The sequence below is a fragment of the Trichoderma citrinoviride genome (assembly GCF_003025115.1).
Source record: "Trichoderma citrinoviride strain TUCIM 6016 unplaced genomic scaffold BBK36scaffold_3, whole genome shotgun sequence".
NCBI classification, from domain to species: domain Eukaryota; kingdom Fungi; phylum Ascomycota; class Sordariomycetes; order Hypocreales; family Hypocreaceae; genus Trichoderma; species Trichoderma citrinoviride.
Window position 1 is genome coordinate 2151890 of NW_020194711.1, and position 20944 is coordinate 2172833.

General features: G+C 55.0%; 5 protein-coding genes and 1 non-coding gene across 6 annotated transcripts; 2 read left to right on the top strand and 4 right to left on the bottom strand.

Moving 5' to 3' along the window:
* Positions 1–35: 35 nt before the first annotated feature.
* Positions 36–1009, bottom strand: BBK36DRAFT_1112714 (ubiquitin-conjugating enzyme; the record flags this gene model as incomplete). The annotated part of the gene is made up of 4 exons (XM_024889829.1): positions 36–175; positions 238–451; positions 595–640; positions 966–1009. The coding sequence occupies 4 exons, from the start codon at positions 1007–1009 to the stop codon at positions 36–38; spliced, it is 444 nt and encodes a 147-aa protein (XP_024752359.1).
* A 1455-nt stretch (positions 1010–2464) lies between these two features.
* BBK36DRAFT_1131879 (glutaryl-CoA dehydrogenase) lies at positions 2465–4244 on the bottom strand. Its single transcript, XM_024892016.1, has 4 exons — positions 4079–4244; positions 3751–3970; positions 2645–3670; positions 2465–2564 (listed from the first exon to the last, which is right to left on the bottom strand). Exons 2-4 carry the CDS (start codon positions 3938–3940, stop codon positions 2518–2520), a joined length of 1263 nt encoding a protein of 420 aa, XP_024752360.1. The 5' UTR covers positions 3941–3970; positions 4079–4244; the 3' UTR covers positions 2465–2517.
* A 1532-nt stretch (positions 4245–5776) lies between these two features.
* On the bottom strand, positions 5777–6984 carry BBK36DRAFT_1166913 (hypothetical protein; the record flags this gene model as incomplete). Its single annotated transcript, XM_024894980.1, has 2 exons — positions 5777–6292; positions 6355–6984. 2 exons carry the CDS (start codon positions 6982–6984, stop codon positions 5777–5779), a joined length of 1146 nt encoding a protein of 381 aa, XP_024752361.1.
* Positions 6985–12953: 5969 nt separating this feature from the next.
* Positions 12954–15974, top strand: BBK36DRAFT_1112899 (phosphatidylinositol-4-phosphate 5-kinase; the record flags this gene model as incomplete). Its single annotated transcript, XM_024889852.1, has 4 exons — positions 12954–13271; positions 13446–14179; positions 14275–15238; positions 15306–15974. 4 exons carry the CDS (start codon positions 12954–12956, stop codon positions 15972–15974), a joined length of 2685 nt encoding a protein of 894 aa, XP_024752362.1.
* Positions 15975–16920: 946 nt separating this feature from the next.
* BBK36DRAFT_t47 lies at positions 16921–17024 on the top strand. The gene has a single exon. It is a non-coding gene; the product is annotated as a tRNA-Ala (tRNA).
* Positions 17025–17545: 521 nt separating this feature from the next.
* BBK36DRAFT_1192903 (heme peroxidase) lies at positions 17546–20944 on the bottom strand (the record flags this gene model as incomplete). The annotated part of the gene is made up of 5 exons (XM_024896786.1): positions 17546–18101; positions 18169–20210; positions 20266–20458; positions 20526–20764; positions 20827–20944. 5 exons carry the CDS (start codon positions 20942–20944, stop codon positions 17547–17549), a joined length of 3147 nt encoding a protein of 1048 aa, XP_024752363.1.

The following is a 20944-nucleotide window of genomic DNA, read 5'->3' on the forward strand; positions in this document are numbered from 1 at the left end:
TCAAACCCCCCAAAAAAGAAACCGTTTGGTATTGCCTAGACGGCGTACTTGCGGGTCCACTCCCGAGCAGTCGCCTCGTACCGGGGCCGATCGGTCTTGTACACGTGTGCGATCTCGGGCACAAGAGGATCATCGGGGTTCGGGTCCGTGAGCATGGAGCAGATAGAGAGAAGGACTGTTTGACGTGTCAGTTTGCGTGCTCGTTTGGATTTGCAGTGCTGCGGAGGGAAGGGTTACCTTTAGAGATGGTCAGAGCAGGGCTCCACTGGTCTCGAAGAATGTCGAGACAAATGCTACCATTACTATTGATATTAGGGTGGTAGATTCTAGTAGAGAAGTTGACCTTCGGAGGCTTGAACGGGTAGTCGGTGGGGAACTGGATCTTCAGGAAGAAGACGCCTCCTGAGTATGGTGAATCACCGGGTCCCATAATGGTAGCCTGCCAGTGAAACTGCGAAGCGGGTTAGTATTTGTTGATTCTTCCTTGTATGCAGCATCGCCGTCGCCGTCGCCGTCGCCGTCGTTTGAATCGGATAACAGCCATCCGTTGATGGACTCGGCGCCGGCATGCAGGGGAAGGATGATCCAACTTACCAGATCCTCGCCAACGGGACCAGCGGAGCAGGAGGATGGCGGGTCACTAAGCGGTGGTCAGCGTCGGTTTTCAACATGAAAGTTTGATGCTCGGAAGCGAAACAAGGTGCGACTTGATGCCAGACCCTCCAGGCTCGCCAGAAGCTGAGCGTCCAACCCAAAAGCCGCGGTTTGTGAGACCCCCGCTCATCAAACCCCACCTCACACAACGGCCTTGGGCTGCAGACGATGGACGTAGCCAGAGAGCGGCACCTAGCGATGATCGAGAGACCGAGGGGATGGCGAAGCCAGGATCCCGGGGAAGAAGGCGGAAGGGATGAGGGCAGAAGCCAGAAGCGGAGAGTAGGGGGAGAGAGAGGAGAGAGACTTACGTGCCAAGGTCCTTGAGCTCCTTGTTGATGCGCTTCAGAGCCATTGTGATGAGGGTATGTGGTATCTAAATAGAGGTCGAGATGGATCTCGGATCGTGGCTGTCAGAACCGGCCGTCAGTATTTTGCATCCGGACAGGTCGGGTCACGATGCGGAGGCGCCAGGACTCACCGAACACGACGAAAGAAGATCAAGGCGGAAGGCCTAGGAAGGACGATGGAGACGATGCAAGGCGACCGTCTGCAAGTCCAGAGCACTAGGAGGATGCTTTCTTCTGCGAGCGGGAGTTGCGAGTCCCTGAAGTCGTGATGTGTCGTTTGGATTTGGTAGTATGTCCAAGTCCAAGTGGAGGGGTTGGAAAGGAAGAGAAGAGAAAGAGGCACAGTTGGGCAAAATTAGTACAGGAAGTTTGTTAGCAGGAGGTGCTAGGCTCCGGTTAGTATGTATTAGTATGTAATCCAGGGAAAAAAAGAAGCGGACCGTTCACACAGACACACACACGCACAAGCCTCACGGGAACAGCCACTCTTGGTACCGACAAGCCCGTTTTCCGCATCTTCTCGTCTCTTCTTTTGCACCTCCTGTACCAGCTAGAAAAGTACCTCTTCCCCCTTCGTAACGTGCGTGTGCCACCCCGTCGAGAAAGACACCGCCACTGCCAGCCTGTGCTTCCCTCCCCGGGGGTGGCCGTGTGACCCGGACCACTAACGGGCCTGCACCGGATTTGCACGCAACCAGCGATAGCGGCGAGGGGACTTTTCTGCCTTTTCGCTGGGGATTTTGTGGCTCCCCGTCACGGCCCAAAAACTGATTTTGCCATTCGTTGATCCACGTCCTTCGCTGGCTTTCGACGGGCCGGTGCAGGCGAAAAAGTCGTGGCTTTGATAAGCCACATATCCTTATATACGGCGGCAACCTTGAAGGACTCGGTATCTTTTTTGCTACGAGATGCACCGTGATGGCCTGCCTTGTGTATATATTAATAACTACTGACTGATGGCATTCCCTTCTGTACGTGGCGGGATGACAACGCAGGAGGCGCTGACGTTGTGATTCCAAGCCCAGCCCACAATATGCCTGACTCTGCCTTACATATCCGGTTGCGATGCTAGTCATAGGGCAATCTGCCCAGTATTTCTAATCCATATTGCCCATCAGACTCTTGATTATCTAGATGATCTGCTCATGTACTCGATGTATGTAGATTGGCGAAGATTCACCGTGGCACCAGGTTCTACCTCGCTGGACGCATCCGGCATCTCACGGCACCCCGCGGCGGGGTTTCTATATGAGACACTCACGAGACTCGGCTCGACATGACTTCCACCAAAAAAAAAATATATATATATATATAGCCAAAGACATACTCTGGTCGTGTGAGCCTTGGACGAGCAGATATCACAGGACTCGGAGGTTGTGGTGGTGCTGCCAAGGGTGACACTGGGCATAGACCCAACACCAACTCATCATCAACAACACCAAGCTACTTTCAAGCACATGTCTCGTTTTATTATGTTCATAATCATCATCTTCATCTACAGCAAGTATACCGTCTACACAAAGGCCTGAATCCCGGTAATCGCCCTGCCCAAAATCAAACCTAAACACACATCCCCTGGTTAGCAACAATTCCAACGCAAGAGCCTCGTCAAGGGAGGAATATGCAAAAAGAAAACTCACTGTGAATATCGCTTTGTCCCTCGTACGTCTGCGTCACAAACAGATTGGCCACATGCCTCCCAATGTGATACTCGTCGCTCACCGCGTTGCCCCCAAAAATCTCCTGCAGCACCCGGACGTTGCGCAGCGCCGCGTCGCAGTTCTGCCGCTTGACCATGCTGATCATCTCCGGCGTCACCTTGCCCTCGTCCTTGAGCCTGCCCACCTGCACCGCCGCCAGCGTGCCGTACGCGGCGTCCGTGACGGCGTCGGCGAGCTTCTTCTGGATCAGCTGGTACCGCGCAAGGGGGTTGCCCTTGAACTGCTTGCGCTCCAGTGCGTACGTGCGCGCCCTGGCGATGGCGTCCTCCAGGGCGCCCATGACGCCCAGCGAGATGCCGTAGCGCGCGCTGTTGAGGCAGCTAAAGGGTCCCTTGAGGCCCTCGACGTCGGGGAACATGTTGGCCTCGGGCACCGGCACGTCGTCCATCTGGATCATGCCCGTGATGGACGCCCGCAGCCCATTCTTGTCCTTGATGGCGGGCGTCTGCAGCGTCCCCGGCGGGCAGTCCTTCCTCTCGACCAAGAAGCCCTTGATCTTGCCCGTCTCCTGCAGCTTGGCCCAGACCAGCAGCACGTCGGCAATGGGGCTGTTGGTGATCCACGTCTTGGCCCCGCTGAGCGAGTAGTATCCCTTCTTCGTCGGGTGCGGCCTCGCCACGCTCTCCATGCTGCCCGGGTCGCTGCCGTGGTTCGGCTCCGTCAGGCCAAAGGCGCCAATGAGCTTGCCCCTGGCCATTTCCGGGAGGAACCTCTCCTTCTGCTCCTCGGTGCCGAACTCGTAGATGCCGCCCATGACGAGCGACGACTGCACCGACATGCCCGACCGATAGCCGCTATCGACTCGCTCGACCGCTCGCGTGATGAGGCCGCCGGCCACCGAGGACACACCGGCGCATCCGTAGCCCTTGATGCTGGAGCCCAGCAGGCCGAGCTCGCCCATTTCCTCGAGGATCTTGGCATCGTAGTGTTCGTCGCGGTAGGCCTCTGTGGAAGCAAAGCAGGAGAGAGTCAGCGAGTCAAGTTTGGGTCTGAGTATAATCATGATGACGAAGAGGAGGCCATACGCAGGACCCTGGGCTGTAGGCGCTCCTGGCAGTACCGCTCTGCGGTTTCTGCTATGGCCAGCTCGTCCTCGGTAAACAGGTTCTTCGCATTGAGAGGATCCTCCCAGTTGAACGTGGCGTAGCTCCTCGCGGCAGCAGCCCGTCTTACTGGCGCTGTGCGGGCAAGGGCCCTGAAGGACTGTCGCAGCATCGTCAATTGCTCAGATGCGTCCTGGTGGGAGAGGAGAAGGGACAATTGGCATGATTCAATGCACAACAAAAGAGCAACAGAGGCACGGGCTGCGTGTGATTATGTACTAACAACAGCAGCCATCGTGCAGAGACGCCTCGCCTCGGCTGACCGTCGGCAACTTGGAGTCGATTCAGAGACAAGTCTCGGAACGTCGAATGGAGCTTCCCCAGACTTGTTCGTGCCTTGCAACCACTAGGACCGAAGCGCTAATCCGACGAAACCCGGCCCAATCGCAGAGGCCCTCCAGCATCTTGTTTCTCCTGCTGAGCTGACCTTGAATCTCCACTGGGAATCTCCACTGCCGCCACGGCACATGATGCGCCTTTAGGGGGATTTGGGGGACTCCGAGGGATTGCCTTAGTAGGTACTAGTCAGAACGTTAATCGACTGCATGCTGAAAGTGGAAGATGTTGGGAGAAATGATGGTGTAACAAGAAAGCAGTTCCAAAGAGGAACTGCTGCTTGCTAGCATTGTTAGTCGTGAATCTGCGTATGATAACGGGACACAGCAAATCAGTCGCAAATCGTCATGGAGCCATCTCCAACATGTAGAGATCTTGACGAGGAAAAGGTACCATCTATCAATGCCGTCAAAGCTCTACTTTACTTTTACATGTAGTCATACTGAGCTGTCTCATAGAACAGCATGGTTAATTCGAACATGTCTGCATCTCCCTCATCAGTCGAAGCCTCGACCGTCTTCCCATAAACAGACCTCTCCCCCCTCTTCCCTCCTTTTACCGCGACTCAGCCTGTCCAGCTCAACCGTGGCCAACATGATTCCCGCCGCGACCAACGGGCTTGCTGCCCTGGCTCCCGCGAGAGGGCTCTGAGGAGGGCTCCCGATATCGGAGGGACTGTGCTGCTCTAGCGATCCTCGCGCTTTACGTCTGCGCTCTCTCCCGTCTTGAAATCTCGGAAAGTCAAGTTGTGCAGCTGTTGAGCCTCGAAATGTCCTTGGAGAGTCCCAGGGGCGATGGCGACGGAATCGGACGGCCATGCGTTCGCGAAAACTCGGTGGTGTCGTGGGCTGAGAGCGAGAGCAGCGACGTTTCTAACCTCCCATTTGGCGTGCATTTCCCTTGTTTTTCATCTGGTGTTAGCTTCGGCATCTATCGTAAGCTGGTGAAAGCACAGAGTAGACCATCGTTTACCCAGCGTTGCCTTGCAGCGTGATTCAAATCCGGACACGATATCATGCAGTCGTGGACAAGGGCAGCCGAGCCATCCTGGCTGGGCGGCCACAGCTGTGAAGTTTGTAGAGAGTTCGATCTCGGCAATCCTCGATCGCCGGAGAAGAGCTTGCCGCTCGGTGGTGAGCTCGTATCGTCGTGGCTATCAACAGATAGGGCCTGAGCCGGCAAAGAGTAAAACTGACTGGATGATGGAGCCGGCAACTCAGAGGATTCGATCCAGTTATTGTTCATTCTTGAGGAATACGATGAGGGTTGGTCGTCCAGGTTGGTAGGGAGCGTGCGTGAACGAGACGTAGTTGGGAATGGGATAGCTGTCTTTGGGGAGAATTCGACGTGATGATGAACTGTACTAGGTAAGGTAAGGTAGGTAGTTAGTGGAAGGTCAAGAATGAATCAATTATTCAGGGTTCAAAAATGGATATGGCCACGTGCATTTCCCGCGAGGCAGGACTTGCCAGAAGCTCTTGCCTGCTCACCTGCCTGGTCTCTACAAAGCAGGATGACCCCTGATACCAAAGACTTCTGCCCTGCTGTTCTGGCAGTGGCTCTAAAACAATTGCACAGATACTAGATGCCTGTGGAAGGACACTGTCGTTGATCATGTCAAAGCAACCCGACTGCGCCAGTCGGCACAAAGCGTTTCTGCCTCTTGTTTTTGCACAGAATCCAACGCATAACGAGCCACCAAATTTACCGCGGCCGTGACTTGGAGCCCGACGTTGAACGGCAGGCACGGTTGATTCATCAGGTGTTTGGAATCTGAAAGGATGGCCTTTGATATACTTTCCTGGCACTTGGGACCAGCATCGACTTTGCATGCTAATACGAGCTCTCGAAGGTTAGCGAGAATCCGAACTATACGCTCGGGGTTGGTGAGTTGGCTTTGGTCGGAGGACTTGAGTTCTCGTGGTCCGGAGCCCGATTTCTTTCCGACTCTCTGGTATTGTTTGGGCTCAATGTCCGACAAGGCCCCCGTTTCCTGTTGGATATAAACAAGGAGTAGAGTATCAATGACGCAGTCAAACTCGGTTTTGCCGCGGCGTCGAAAGGGTATCTCCCTCCAGGGTCGCGACCCAAGGAATGACATCTTGCGAGTAGCCAGTGCCACGTAAGACTGTAGAACGGTGAGATCTCATATGACATTATATGTTGTTGATAAAATGCATAGTGACTGACCATGAAGTATCGTAACTGCCAGAAGATTTCGAAAAATGGCGACTCCTGGCAGCCCTCAGGCCCAACTTGTTCCAAGAGGGTCAACGCGCCATAAGCATGCGGAAACCAAGAATCATTAGCAAGAGGAGCCATCATCTCAAACTCCAGCAGTGCCATCGACATGAGGAGGAGGTTGAGAATCGAAGCAAGGCGCTGGCGCTTCTGAGATGGGCCGAAATGCTGAAGCTGAGCCTGGTGACGCGCCAAGCCGTTGGAGTAGTATCGGTACGCCTCTGCTCTCAGCTTCGCATCGCGCCCACCCAGGGCCTTGAAGGCCACCGCCATGGCGCGAAATGGCAGTACTAGCATCTTTGACTGAATATCAGACGAAAGCGCAAGCTGGGGAACCGACAGGAACCATGGGTGAGGCGTCCATGGCGACAAATGATGGGATCCAATCTCGACAGCGAGGCGGGACATGACTTCGTGCGCGCCACCGTCAATGTCAGGCGGTATACGGGGTATCGGTGTTTGTGAATCATCAATATTCAATGCGCGCGTGCGTTTCGTCGGGGGAGACGGAGAGCTTGTCGCATTATCATCTCGATGGCGGCGAACGAGCTGCTGATGCTGCTGAGAGTCTTTGTGCATCGTTAACAAGGAGACGGGCGCCTCATACTCGTGGTTGACCTACAATCGACACTATGAATAAAAATGAGGCCTTCAGTAGGTCCGGGACACTTCTTCTTTAATCTCGTGCATGGAGTGCAGTCAGGTAACTTGTTGTCACACTAGATCTCAGTTAGTTCAGTCGACACTTGCTTTTCGGTCCTGTCTTACACTGTCTCGCTACCTTTATTTTTCGTTTTCGACACGTCTGGCACGCATGAACTCGCTGAGTGCCCAGCTTCATCGTTTTCCAAATAAAAAAGTGAGCTTTGTCGTTATTCGTATGCGTCAGACGAGATCCATGGACAGTGACATGTAGATGGTGGAGGAAAGTCGCGATTCTGATAGGGCCAGGCGTCTCACTCACTCGAATAAGATAGGATGAGTAAGCAATACGTTCCCAACTGCCATGGAGCTTGCCTTTACACTCGGCTTGAACAATGCTAAACTCCGTATGCAGTACTCGAACAGTGACTCTTTGTCGGGCCCTTTGGTTCAGTGACAGGAAATGGGCATTCAGTGAGTGCGTAATGGCCAACTATCGTTGTGGTCTCCGGGTTCTGTACCCGCAATATCTGCCACCTACCCGAGCAGCCCCCGTATGCGGCCGGTGGTCAACCATCTGAACGCTCATTCTGTCTTCTATCTGATGTTTTTGAGTGCTTCTACTCTAGTAGAGGATCCTAGGAAGTGGAAGGTTTCGAATTCGTGGTATGGTTCGCCATTCGAAATATCTAAATATCCCGCCTTGGCCCTCAGTCTCGACGGTTCAGATTGCTTCTGCCTCGGATGATCTCCTCTGGAGATACATACACTCACAGAGGCAGCGACATGCTTGATGTGATACTCAACTCGCCAAGGAAACAATATGTTTCCCTAGTCCCTTCGCCTTAATCAGTTGTGGGGCGAAAAGGGGTATGGCGAAGGGGGGCGAAGAAGCGAAGAAGCCGCCAGCGCCGCCGCAGAGTATTTGAAGGCGTCCAAGAAGTACAGCTTCAGCGGCAGCAGAATAGACTCATGCCGAAGCCGGATATGGACGACCCGACGATGGGCAGCATCCAGTGCTGGTGCGTCTGGATTGTCCAGCCGAACCCGGAGAGCGTGATGGAGATGGCAACAGAATCGAGGAACATTCCAGGCTTTCGAAATTCCGGCCTAGGGACTTCGTCGTTTTCTCTGATCGGCTGGACGGCAGGTTTATTCTTCCTGTCATTTTGCAAGGGGCGCGAAAGAACTGCTCTTCTGATACTCGTGTCGTGGTATATTGTATTCCCAACCGACCCTAGAAGCTCATGATGAGGCAAGTAGGACTTCTCATGAGAAGTCCCAGGAATCGTGTAGACGACTGTCCAGCTGATCCCGTTGATGGAGCGGACTGCTGTGTCTGTTCATGGCTTCCCGGCATCTCTTCCTGTTCGATTCAGATTTGTGGCCATGGTTGCTGCTGCTAGCCAAGTCTTTGTTCGGATGAGTGCGTGATCGATCTCCAGGAGAAGCAGCACGCTGAGGATCAAGACGGTGACTCCAGGAGCGGCCGTGAGAATGAAGCCATACCTGAGTCCAACTGTCTGGGTCAAATATCTAATAATAGGACCAGTCGAGAACCCAATTGGGCAGTGCTGAATGCAGTGAAGATGACGCTCGATATATCGATCACCCACCGGCGGTCCATGTATCTTAGATCAAAGGGATCAAAGCAAAGGTGAGGGGATCAAGGGCCTAGGCCAGGAGATATCAGGTCAAAGTCAAGGCCAAGGCAGTGTTGGATTCGAAATTGCAGTTTTCCGCGAGTTTTGGGAGAGTGGAAGCATTGGTAATCTGTAAGCGATCTGTAGAGATGAGTAAGGGAAATTTCACATAGGCTAGACACAACTTACGAGATGAGTGCTTCAAAAAAGCCAGATCAGATGATGGTGAGGTAACCTCTCGACTGGAGCTTAATTGATGGGTTTTCTTCGAACTCGGGCCATATCTGTGCAGAGTCACAGGTCTCTGAATTCAACGACGACGTGTTGGCTGCAAGATGCTCCTTGTCTGTAGTCTCCATGACGGCGATTCGCTGCTGTTTCTCGGCGCGGTTCTCCTGAGTATGCCAGCCATTACTGTGAGCCGGTCTCTGGTTTTAACGCTCATTGTGAAGTGGATTGACGGAAGTTCTTCATAGCTCCATTGCTAGGGAAGCTGCTTGTTCTCTAATTTTGGACAGAAGACTTGGTCAAGAGGAAGACGTGGGTTTGTTATCAATCGCTGGTTGATGAAATGAGTCTGGCAGCAGCTCGGGAGTCTAGCCAGATGCAGATAGCAGCATTCAGATAACTTGGCATGGTCGAGGATCAGGACCGAACCTCAGACAGGAAATAATAGCATACTCTCATAGATGGCTAGATATGTATGTATTAATAAACGAAAGACGGTCCGGCATAAGGGTATTCGGTTTGTGCGCGGCATTATCGAGGTCTTGGGATTCTTGATGGTTGCTGTTTTCCAGGGTAGATGAGAACTCCATTTGCTTCGCGACAGATTCTTGCAGCATGAGACGATATGGACGGGCTATCGTCAGCATCTGAAGAGAGGCACGAGTTCAAAGGCAGTGCATGTAGACATGAGGGCACAGTCCTTGGTGGTACTTTTGTGGTTCGTGCCTTTGTGCGGTATAATAACTCCAAGTCTTATATTACGAGCTGCAACTGGCACCCGACTATTTCTGTGGATTATTGGAGTCGTTGCGCGTCGTCTCCGAGTCATCAGGCGCAACATCTCGCCAAAGACTTCATAAGATACTTAATGAATGAATGGTATCAATACATATAGGCAATTTGGCAATAAACCGGCCTTTGCATCTCCCACGAAGTACAATGGCGATCAATACAATGCGCTTCGAACTCTGTGACACGAGAAGCCTTTCTTTTTCAAGGGCTGTGTTATGGATCGGCATGAACGATGATGACGATGATGACGCATGGTGCTCAGAAATGCTGGAGTAACCTCTCCTACTATCTAACGAGTACCTACTCCGTACTTTAATCAAGATATCTTGACAGTGTCTCCCAATCTAGAAGCTCGATTGTTTCAAGTGAACATGAGATTGATGTTTTAGAAGCACCTGATGCGTGGTCCGTGATGACATATACGAAGTACCTTATCGTCTGAGCCGAAGTCGAGAGACTTGGCGATGCATTGGGTAGAATACACGTGTCGTACTTGTGAATGCCCGAGGAAAGGGGATGTTAGACACGCCTCGAACGTGATATGGTCTACGAGGACGCAGTTGTTCGAGTAAGGCAACCCGACGCTGTCCCCTCCCAAAGCCTTGTGTGACAGGAGAATCAACATCATCCTCCGCGTTGTGCGGAAAAGGTACCCTTTCTTGAAGCAAAGCAGTGTGACATGGGGTCGCGACAACCACGGCCCAAAGAAGAAGCTTCAATTCTTCCTTCTTTTAAGCACAGTTCTTTTTCCTCCCTCGCCTTCCGTGGAGTCCTTGGCTACTGCACGGAGTACTTGTTTGTTCTTCTGATAATGCAGTTTTTTCTTTTTCTCCGTGCTTTTGATGGGTTCCCCAGTTCTTCTAGAATAACACGAATTTTGATGTTGGGATTAGCACGGAGACAAATTCACGGCAAGGATTGCACCCGGTCGTGCAAAGTATGTAGTAGTACTAGCTTGTAGTTCGCCCTATCGCGGGAGACGGAGAAAGATTTCAGGGATCCAATGAGCGAATGAGTAAAGAGAGAGAGGGAGCATTGCAGAGAGTGAGAGGGGGCTGAGCGCGGTTGTGCACAGGTCTGCCAAGATATTAGCAGTCGAGTGTTTATGCGCTGGTCCCGGCAAGTTTCGGCCGGCATGGGCTCTTTAATATGACGGGGGAGAGGCAGTGCTGACGGGCCGCACCTATTTTTACCCTCTCTGAAATTCTGTTAAAGAGGTGGCCGGAGTTACGAACGATGGAGTGAGGATGGATGGACGGACGGACGCGATTGTGGTCGTATCCGACAAATCCTTTTGCTACCACAGCGCCGTTTGGGCGCCAAGCAACGGCGCTCAGGGGGAGGAGGAGAGGGAGCTTTAGGGAGTATCAAATGTCCAGCTGCGGAGAATCTGCTTGGACATTTTTCGTAACGAACGAAGAATCGACGGACGGCATCTCGGCTGGGAATGGAAGCCTCTGGACTGCATGATAAGAGATCGGGTGCACAACCGGTTGTTTGAGAGTCTGAAGCGCATGTGATGGATGGATGTGATGTGGCTCGTCACACTCAGCTCGATTTTCTTCCTCAGCTTTCTGTCAAGCTTCCTCTTTTTGTCGACCGGCTGAACTGATTCTTAGTCAGCCGGTTTCACCCGCATATTACCTGTACTCGATACGAAGTACGAATGGCACGCTTTTCCGTTGAGCGTTTCTGCATCAGGAATTGACCGTATCAGCGTCTCTGTCGACTTCCAAGGTTTGTTTGCTTGCCACCGGTCGCAGTGAAACGGTTTGATGTCATTGGATGTACTAATGTGCATCATGAACCGTTATGGCACCGGTACCAAGGGTTCCAAGTACCTCAGGAGACCAGGGAGCACCAGCAAAAAAGCCTCCTGTAAATCATTGTTTCTGCGAGTCAACGACACAGTCCAACATGCTCTCGCTTCCGCCGGGCTGCGTTCAAGGGTCGTCGGTATCGTGCCGGACATCGGCCGGTACAAGTAGTCTGGCAACTCGCAATATGGAGTGCATGCGCTGGTGCTGCGCGTCTGCCGTGGCACGCAGGCTGGGGGGCCACGATGGAGTCGACTCGTCCAGTTCATCACAAGTTCGAGCACTGCCTCGGGTCAAGCCAGCTGAGCCAGGGCTCCGCATCGATCTGCTCGGTCGCACTCATTGCACGGGGGTGTCGATTGGTCGATTTGGCGTGCTGGAGTAGCGCAGTGGTGCCTGTTGTCATCAACCTCCAAGTCCTCTCAGCGTTCGTGTCCTGTCGCATCAAATCAAATCTCCACCTGCCGAGCGGCCGCCCACTGTATTCGATGTATTGTAGCAGCAAGGGAGAAGCAGCAGCAGCAGCAGCAGAGCAGGGCACAGCAGAGTCCCCGTGCCTCTGAACTACAGGCACCTACTGCCTAACAATCGTGAAGCCTCCCAAGCGGGTTGATTTGATTCAGGTCTTGCTGTGCTCTGCTTGACGCTGTGCTGGTGCAATTCCAGGTTTCATTGATCCCATTGCTGATCCATTCTCTGGTCGGGTCCCATTTTGTCGCCCATTTCCGCTGCCAACCCCCCTTGTGGCCCCCCATTAGCGCAGCCCGGAGACAACGACGAACCCGCCACTGTCATTTCGAAATTTCCACGAGCGTGGAAGAAGTCCGACGGAACATCGCCAGAAGTGCGCGAGCGTTGGTTGCTGTTTTTTTCACGAATCGATTAGGTTGTAGTGGTGCTTTTTTTCAGTGTCCTGCATTTCATTCGATCCCCTCGATTATCAAGCGCCAGACCAGACCAGACAAACCCGCCCTCAAAGCACCCACCAACCAACACGCCTAGACACAGACCAGCAAACAGCAGCCCAGGGCCCTGAACCTCCCTGCGCTTCCAGGCGTCTCTGCCCGCTGCAGCGTCCCTCGTCCCCCCCGGCCCGGGGCCATTCGTCATCCCCCAGCGTCTGCTCTCAGTGGGTCGCAGCGCCAGGCCCGTCTGGTCTTTCCCTCAGTCCTGCCTGTGCTGTCCAGCGTCTCTGCCCAATTTCCTGCACCAACCTGCATCCAATCCAGTCCATCACTGCACTGCTCTACTCTCAGCCACTTTGACACCAAACCGCACCAAATCTCTGCTCTCCATCGACCCAACAGCATCCGCCCAGCATCGCTCAATTGGTAGCTCTTACAACCGCAGCCAGCGCCTGTCTTCCCTGCTCGCTGCTGCTGCCGCTGCCGCTGCCGTTGTCGCTCGCGTCCGCCGTCGCAGCGAAATGCCCTCGTTCCTGACCCAAGACAACCCGACACTCTTCCCCAGCGGCAACGGCTCCGTCATCAACTTCGACCACTTCAGCGCAAAGGACCAGGCGAATGAGGCTTCCATAACCGACGCCCGGTCCTACGCCGTCCATGAGCGCTACGACGAGAGCTCGACACTGTCCACGCGCGCCTCGGACCTTTCGGACTCGCCCGTGCCCTTTCGCGAACTCGACCAGTGGCACGACGACGCCAGCGCCAGCGAGACACGTCCGACCAGCATGAGCTCGCTCTCCAACGGCAAGAGCCTGCCCGGCGGCTACGGCGCCCAGGACGTGGCCTTAGACGTGAACCATGTCGACCGCGCCCTGGCCAATGGCGCCGCCGTGCCCCCTCCCCAGCGCTCCGCCGACACCTCTCGCATGCAGACGACGTCCACCGGCCAGGACCAGAATCAGAACCAGGACCAGAACGACGAACAGAACCAGAACCACAAGGCTCCGGTTCAGCGGAGCGCCCACGACGGCGTCCCTACCTCTGCCGCCCCGGGACGCCCAACGCCGCCCCCTGCAGACGATTCGCACAGCCCGCCCCAGCCTTGGACGCCGTCCCTGACGCCTGCGTCGCCCATGGCCTCCGACCTGGCCCTGCCGCAGCATTTCAACGGCAACGCCAATATCAACAGCAGCAGCGCCAACCCCCAGCGATTCTCATCTCCCGCGTCCTACCAGGCTGGCGGCTCCAACTCGGCGCCCTCCCTGTCTGCACATTTGCAACCGCCTGGACCCGGCATGGGTATCAAACAGAGACACACGCTCGAGGTTCCCAAGCCGCCGTCAGCTAGGAATTCGAGGGAACTCGACACCGCCCAGGCCAGCGGACGCTTCTCGCCCACCGTCGCCAGCCCTACGGGCGGTCGTGCCGCCTCCTTCAGCCTGGCCCGCCGGACGACGAGATCTATGCAGTCGGACGCTCCCCGAGACGAGGTTGTACATGACGAAGATGCCCAGCGATGGGCCGAAGTATATCGACAGAAGCGCGCCAGCAAGAAGAAGCGGAAGGAGGAAGAAGACGATGACCGCGTCCTGGTCGGCACCAAGGTCGACGAGAGCCACGCCAACTGGGTAACAGCCTACAACATGCTGACGGGTATTCGTGTATCCGTTTCGAGGACAAACGCAAAGTTGGACCGCGAGTTGACCGATGCCGACTTTCATGTTAAGCAGAAGTCCACGTTCGACATGTACGTATACCCATACCCCAGTGTTTTGCAGGTTGCTTTTTTCGTGCCCTATGGTACCGTCAGATAATGCTAACACCGTCCCCTCTTCTTCATAGCACCGGCAACGAACTCGTCCCTTCAGCCAAGTACGACTTCAAGTTTAAAGACTATGCCCCTTGGGTCTTCCGTCACCTTCGACAAGCCTTCCGCCTTGACCCGGCCGACTACCTCATGTCCCTGACCGGCAAATACATTCTTTCGGAGCTGGGCTCCCCTGGTAAGAGCGGCAGCTTTTTCTACTTCTCTAGAGATTACAAGTACATCATCAAGACCATCCACCACGCCGAGCATAAGTTTCTGCGCAAAATCCTCAAAGAATACTACGAACACGTCACCAAGAATCCGAATACCCTGCTGTCTCAGTTCTACGGCCTCCACCGAGTCAAGATGCCATACGGGAAGAAGATTCACTTCGTCGTCATGAACAATCTGTTCCCGCCGCACCGAGACGTTCACAGGACCTTTGACCTCAAGGGCTCGACTATTGGGCGAGATTACAAGGAGGAGGACTTGGAGAAAAACCCTCGCGCGACTCTCAAGGACCTCAACTGGCTCCGACGAAAGCAGAACCTCGAACTGGGCATTCAGAAGAAGAAGCTGTTCCTTGAGCAGCTTCAGCGAGACGTGGCCCTCCTCAAGCGTCTCCATATCATGGACTATTCCTTGCTGGTTGGCATCCACGATCTTTCCCGCGGCAACGAAGAAAACCTGCGCGGCAAGACTTTGCAGGTGTTCAACCCCGGAGGTGAGAAGAACAACGAGGACGACCTCCAGGCCTCCCTGCTCCGAACTCCGTCAAAGCTGGAGAACTACCGCAAGGCCAAGGAACTGCGGCAGATGGTCCAGAAAGAACGGCCGGTACCCATGGGCCAGGCCGACGACCAGATGCCCGACGACGTGGGCGAGGATCGCCGCGGCCTCCTCTTCAACCAAGACGACGGTGGCTTCAGAGCGACTCACGAGGACAATGAGCCAGCAGAAGAAATCTACTACCTGGGTGTCATTGATTGCCTGACGCACGTAAGTTGACGACTGACAGTGATGATTTTGCTTTCTGTCGAATGCCAGCCAAACTGACCTTGAACAGTACGGAATGATTAAAAAGATCGAGCATTTCTGGAAGGGCCTTTCGAATGACAAGAGCAAAATCTCAGCGCTGCCGCCGGACCAATACGGGGACCGCTTCTATCACTTCATCCAGGGCATCACCATGTCTGCCGAGGAAGCCAAGCGAGAGCGTGCCCGCAGAGACCAGGAGATGCAGGCCCAAGCAGAGAAGTCAAGGCAGAGCACCATCCCTCCGATGCCTACGCACCAGCCCCCGCTGCCTCCAGTCGGATCCGAGTCCAATGGTCGAGCAGCCAAATCACCTGAGCCGGGGATTCCTGAGCGAACGCTCAAGACCAGTGCCACCGTGCCAGGCGCCCGTGACTCGCAACACGACACCGTCCTCCCAGTTGTCGAAGAAGCCGGAGAGAGCCGAGACGACAATACGGAACGATGGGTTCGGGGGACCTCCTGGCACAGCGTACCCGAACCCGGCCGGGCGCCTCCGCCGACTCCCCCTCAGGATCAACCCTACCTTAAACCAGACAGCTCCGACAGTGGCTACGGCGACAACAGCAACGGCACCGTCAGCAGAGACAACTCCCTCAAGGTGGCCCGACCCGTCAGCCAAGGGAGTCTGAACAAGCGCCTGCCAGCGCTCCCCAAGAAGGAGAACTCGCAACAAGGCAGCATTCGAATGGTCAAATAGAAGGGCCGCAGCGCTCCAGGATCTCGAGGAACTGCGTCGCTGGTGGATTTGGAAATTGATTGGTATTACGACAAAGCACGGCGTGGCGCATAAAAGAAGATCAGCGATGTTCACAACCATACACAAAGGGTCCCGACCTATCAACCTAACATTTTTTTCTCTCTCTGATGATTCCGCATGAAGGACAAGGAAACGGGTCGGGCGGAATTGCTGGGCTCTACGATTTTAAACACTGTTTTGCAACATAATCAGCACCTCGCATTTCTTTTTTCTTTCTTGTTACTTTTTTCCTTTCTTCCTTTGCCAGCCCTGTTTAACGGCCAGTGTGCTCATCTCTTCATCTGATTGGTTCTTGTTGACCAGCCGCTCTCCCATCCTTTTGGTCTGGTTCGTGCTCCTTGTTTCTTTTGTTCTCTGAGGAAATAGCATCTTTTCACTCTCATCCTCACACCGCGGAGCCCCTTTCTTCTCTTCCCTTTTCTTGGTCTTTTTCTCTCATATGTACGCGTGGTTTTGGAGCGAAGCGAAGCAGAGATGGAACAGAGTGCAGATTGTTTGGCAGGCAAAAAAAGAAAACCACCAGAAAACGAAAATCAGAGAGAGAGAGAGACGAGGGAAATTTGTTTGTGCGCGGGCTGTTTGAGCAAAAGTGTGCTAATATTGGCTTTTATTACAAGACGTGGATGATACCATTGACCCGCATTCGACATACATACAGACAGTTATTTTTTTTTCTTCTCTACAGTAGATTCGGTCGTCTTTATTTACCTGCATCTCCCATGCTCTCGAGGGTCCTCTGCTTTGTTCTTTGTGCTGGTGATGTGCTTTGTATGTATCGCGCGTGTGTGAGCCCCGGGGGGAGATGTGGTTGAGGTCGAATTAGAGGTCGTACCTGTGCTTACCATTGATAGGAGGAGTTTCGACCAATTCCGTCATCGCATAGCATGGGCGGATGGTTTAGTGGTATAATTTTCCCTTAGCATCGTGGAACCTTCTGGTTCATCACAGTCCGCTTGGGAAAGGTCCGGGGTTCGATTCCCCGTTCGTCCAGCGTTTTCTTTTTGTCGCTTTTTGGTATGATCTCTTTTGTAATACATTTTCCTTTTTTTGTTGGCGTTTTTGTGTGTGAATTTGTTTCTTTTGTATATGCGGGCGGCTGTGTAAGTATCGGATGGGTGGGTGGCGGCGTGCTATAGACTGTTGAATAAAATAATCTGCACATACATGGAAAAGAGAGTCTGAACAGGAGGTCAACTGCGGGCAAGTCCTGCTGTCTTAAGGTGTGGCACCTAAGGTAGCGGACGAGAGGTTTTGAGTGAGGGACAACAATCAACGCACTGGAAGATGTCTCATTACGATGGAAGAAGACCGCTGATATAGAAGCTCGTCAGAAGGAAACAAAAGCAATAGAGTTACATACATTAAAACTATTTAAAAATTTCCAGCCAGTCTCTCATTAACCAAACCCCCAACGAGAGACCTTTTCAATATATCGGCATAAAACACTTGGTTGAAAGGGTATGATATTCCTCCTCTTATCCCCCACTGCTATCCATCAACCTCCAAGTTTGGCTAATTATCCCAAGCTACCTTCATCGACATGGGAAACGGCGTAAGCGTCCCCCAGTCCTCAGTCAAGTACTCGCAGTGGCCGCCCTCCCGAGGGACCTTCCTCAGCTCGCCCTGCGGCCCGGCGGCCCGCCTGAGCCCCTGCCTCCGGAAGACCGCGCGGAAGAGCTCCGTCAGCGCAATCTGGCTGACCTCCTTGGCCAGGGCGCTGCCATGCGTGCCGGCGCCGAAGTGGATGTACGAGTCGAGCGGGCGGCGGGGGTCGACGGCGTCCGGGTTCGGGAACTGGGCGGGATCGCGGGCCGCGGAGGCGAACGAGGCGAAGACCCGGTCGCCCTGGCTGACGTTGACGCGGCGGCCGTCGTCCTCGACGATGGTGTCGGTGCCGGTGGATACTTGGTGCAGGCCGAAGGCGCCGGCCAGGCGGACGCCTTCCATGGCGAAGCCGAGGAGGAGGGCGTCGGACTCGGGGCTGGGCTCTTGCGCGGCGAGGGCGTGGAGGTCGTCGATGTAGGGGCTACCTTCGGGGGAGAGGTAGAAGTCGAGGGATTGGGCGAACTAAGGCCATTGACAGTTAGCTTCTCACTATGCAGGAAGATATCCTTGGAAAAGGGGGGATACGTACGAGGCGGCCTTCAGATGGGACAATAGCTGTGGCTGTGGGCAGAATCAAGCCCCAGGCGATATCATGGGCGCTCAGACCCGACTTGGCCAGGGCCTTGACGGCGTTGACGCCGGCGGTCGAAAGAGCGTCCTTGTTGGTGTTGCCGGTGAAGAGGCGGAGGCCAAAGGATTTTGTATACTTGACGGCTGTCTCGATGGCCGCGCCCAGAACATCCGCAGCTTCCTTTGACTTTTGCCGCAGTGGGAAGGACTTGACGGGGTCAATGTCGAGGAAGATGGTTGTGTAGACAGCGGCCAGGGAGGTGTACAATTCGTGCTCGGAGAAGACGCCCTTGGGGTTCTCGCGCGTCTTGAGCGGGATGTTGAAGACGTGAGCGGCGAACCGCGTGTGAGCGGCATTGCCAAAGTCGCGGACGATGTCAATGTGCTTCTTGCCCATGATGGTGTACGCCTTGTCCGCCAGCAGCGCCTCGGCCGTCTTCGCGTAGAAGCCCCTGACGGCGTTGCGCCAGTCGTCCTTGTAGAGCAGCGACTCGAGCGTCTTGCGGTCGCTCGGCTGCATGTAGCGGCCCGGGCGACCGGAGAGCATCTCGAGCCCTTCCTGCCACTGGACGCGGTACTTGTCTTGGCTGTCGAGGACTACCTGCTTGAAGCCGCCAAAAGTGGTGATGTCGACGCGGGGAGCTGCTGCGCGGGGCCGCTCGAAGCTGAAGCGGTGGACGCGGCCGAGACTTGACAGGATCTTGCGGTTCTCCTGCGGGATGACCATGGGGTAGTGGGCGTAGACGGAGTCGTGCTTGAAGTGGTTGGGGAACGCGCGGATGAAGAGCTTGTAGAAGACGCAGCCGTGGTTGACCTTGAGGTCGTACTCGACCTCCTTGTAGCCCCAGTTGGTGAGGTAGATGGGGTTGTAGTCGGTGGTGTAGTGCCTGTCGCCGCGGACGAGGGCGACGGCGTCGGACAGGACGACGCGGGAGATTGTGTAGGTCGGGGCGATGCCGACGCCAGGGACCATGGGCGTCTTGGCCTCCTCGGCGACGATGCCCGGGTACAGCTCGACGTGGTCCGGGTGCTGGTACAGGTTGCGCAGGGCGTCGGCGACGCGCGGGTCCGAGTTGATGTCCTCGAACGTCTCGTAGCCCTTGAGGCCAAAGTGCTTGCGGAACTCGTTGAGGCCGGCGAGGTGCCACTTGCGGCCGCGGATGATGCCGAGCATCTCGACGGGCTTCATGATGCGCGGGACGTTGCGCGCGCCAAACGAGCCGCCGGGCTGCTCGATGGCCGTGGCGATGCAGTTGACCAGGTCGTCGTCATCGAAGCGGCCGTCGGCGCCGCGCGTGAAGCCGCCGAAGACGCAGTCGGCCGGGTCCTTGGGCAGGGCCCGGGCGAACTTGTGGACGGCGATCATGAGCGTGCGCATGTCCATGGTGCCGTAGTTGTCTCCCAGCAGGTCGTCGTAGAAGGCGTGGATCCATTCCTCGTCCATCTCGGAGATGCACGAGTGCCAGCGGTAGCACAGGTTGAACTCGGCCGAGACGCAGTTGCCCACGCCGCGCTCGGAGCCCTTGGCCGTGCCGACGTCGACACCAGCCTCCTGCCGCGGGTCCAGCGTCCACTCCGTGTCCACACGGTTGAGGTTGATGATGTTGCGCACGTAGTCGACCAGCGTGATGTTGATGTACAGGCCCGACGTCACCAGCCGCGCCGTCTGGAAGAGCTCCTCGTCGTACTTCTTCCAGGCAGCCGTCGCGGCGTCTCCCTGGAGGGACGGCGAGGGCTTGGTGAAGCGGTTGGCTTCGTTGATGGCGGCCAGGTTGGCGGCAACGTGGTTGTGGACGCGGTTGAACATGACGAGGAGGGTACAGACGCCGGGGGGCATGCCCAGGAGGCGCTTGTCGGCAAAGGTATCCGGCTTCAGCATGCCGTCTTTGAATGTGCGGACTGAGTTTTGGGATTCCTGGCTGTGGCCGTAGAGGGGGGACAGGTCGAGATAGGAAGACGAGTCGTTGATGTTGGAGTCCTTTTCGTTGGTCCAAAACAGATCTGCGTTTGATCTTCAGCTTCCACTACACTCCATGCGAATGCTTGGTTTTCTTACCGTGGATGATAATGGTCGCCCAGTACCACAAGATGCTCGACACGTTGTTGGGATTCTTGATAAACTTGTCTCTGGCCATGATGCCCTCGAAGATGGCTTCAGGGTCGGGCATCGCTCCCAGGGGCAACACTCCAGGCCGGCATGAGCGCGAATAGGGGGTACCAGAGGCACCTAACTTGGGCATAAGCGGGTTCTGGCGGACTTTGTGAGCTTCCTTTCGTGAAACGCGTTTTGTATAAAAAAGCACACGAGACACTTACGTTGTTGGATCCATCAGCTTGGCGGAAGCGGAATTGATCTCCCATGTACAGCAACGGGGGGTGATCCAGCGAGTACCACAGCTCGTCAATGAAGACGTTGGTGAGCTTCTCCTGTCTCTTGGATGCCCCTGGCAGCCTAGCAACCAGCTGGATTGTCTTTTCCATGACCATTGTCTTGTCATCGGTCTGCATCTCGCCCTTGAGCTTTGAGACGATGATTGACTTGAGCGTTTTGAGGTCTGTAGTACAGATGTGAGCACTTCCCGGATGGCAATGCTATGATAGCGGCGTGATCAATTACCTTGGAAAGTGAGCGTGCTCAAATCCTGCATCAGAGTAGGTCTGTTCTTAACCGCCGGATAGGTCCCATCGCCCGTCTGAAGGGGAAGAGGCCGACGAGAAGCGCGGTACAACTGCAT

What these genes read in the sequence shown, in the direction of transcription:
- BBK36DRAFT_1131879 (XM_024892016.1), bottom strand. Translation starts at nt 3,940, where the DNA reads ATGCTGCGACAGTCCTTCAGGGCCCTTGCCCGCACAGCGCCAGTAAGA. An exon ending in CCTACAGCCCAGGGTCCTGC is followed by an intron (nt 3,671 to 3,750) that starts GTATGGCCTCCT and finishes TTGCTTCCACAG; the next exon opens with AGGCCTACCGCGACGAACAC. An exon ending in GGGACAAAGCGATATTCACA is followed by an intron (nt 2,565 to 2,644) that starts GTGAGTTTTCTT and finishes ATGTGTGTTTAG; the next exon opens with GTTTGATTTTGGGCAGGGCG.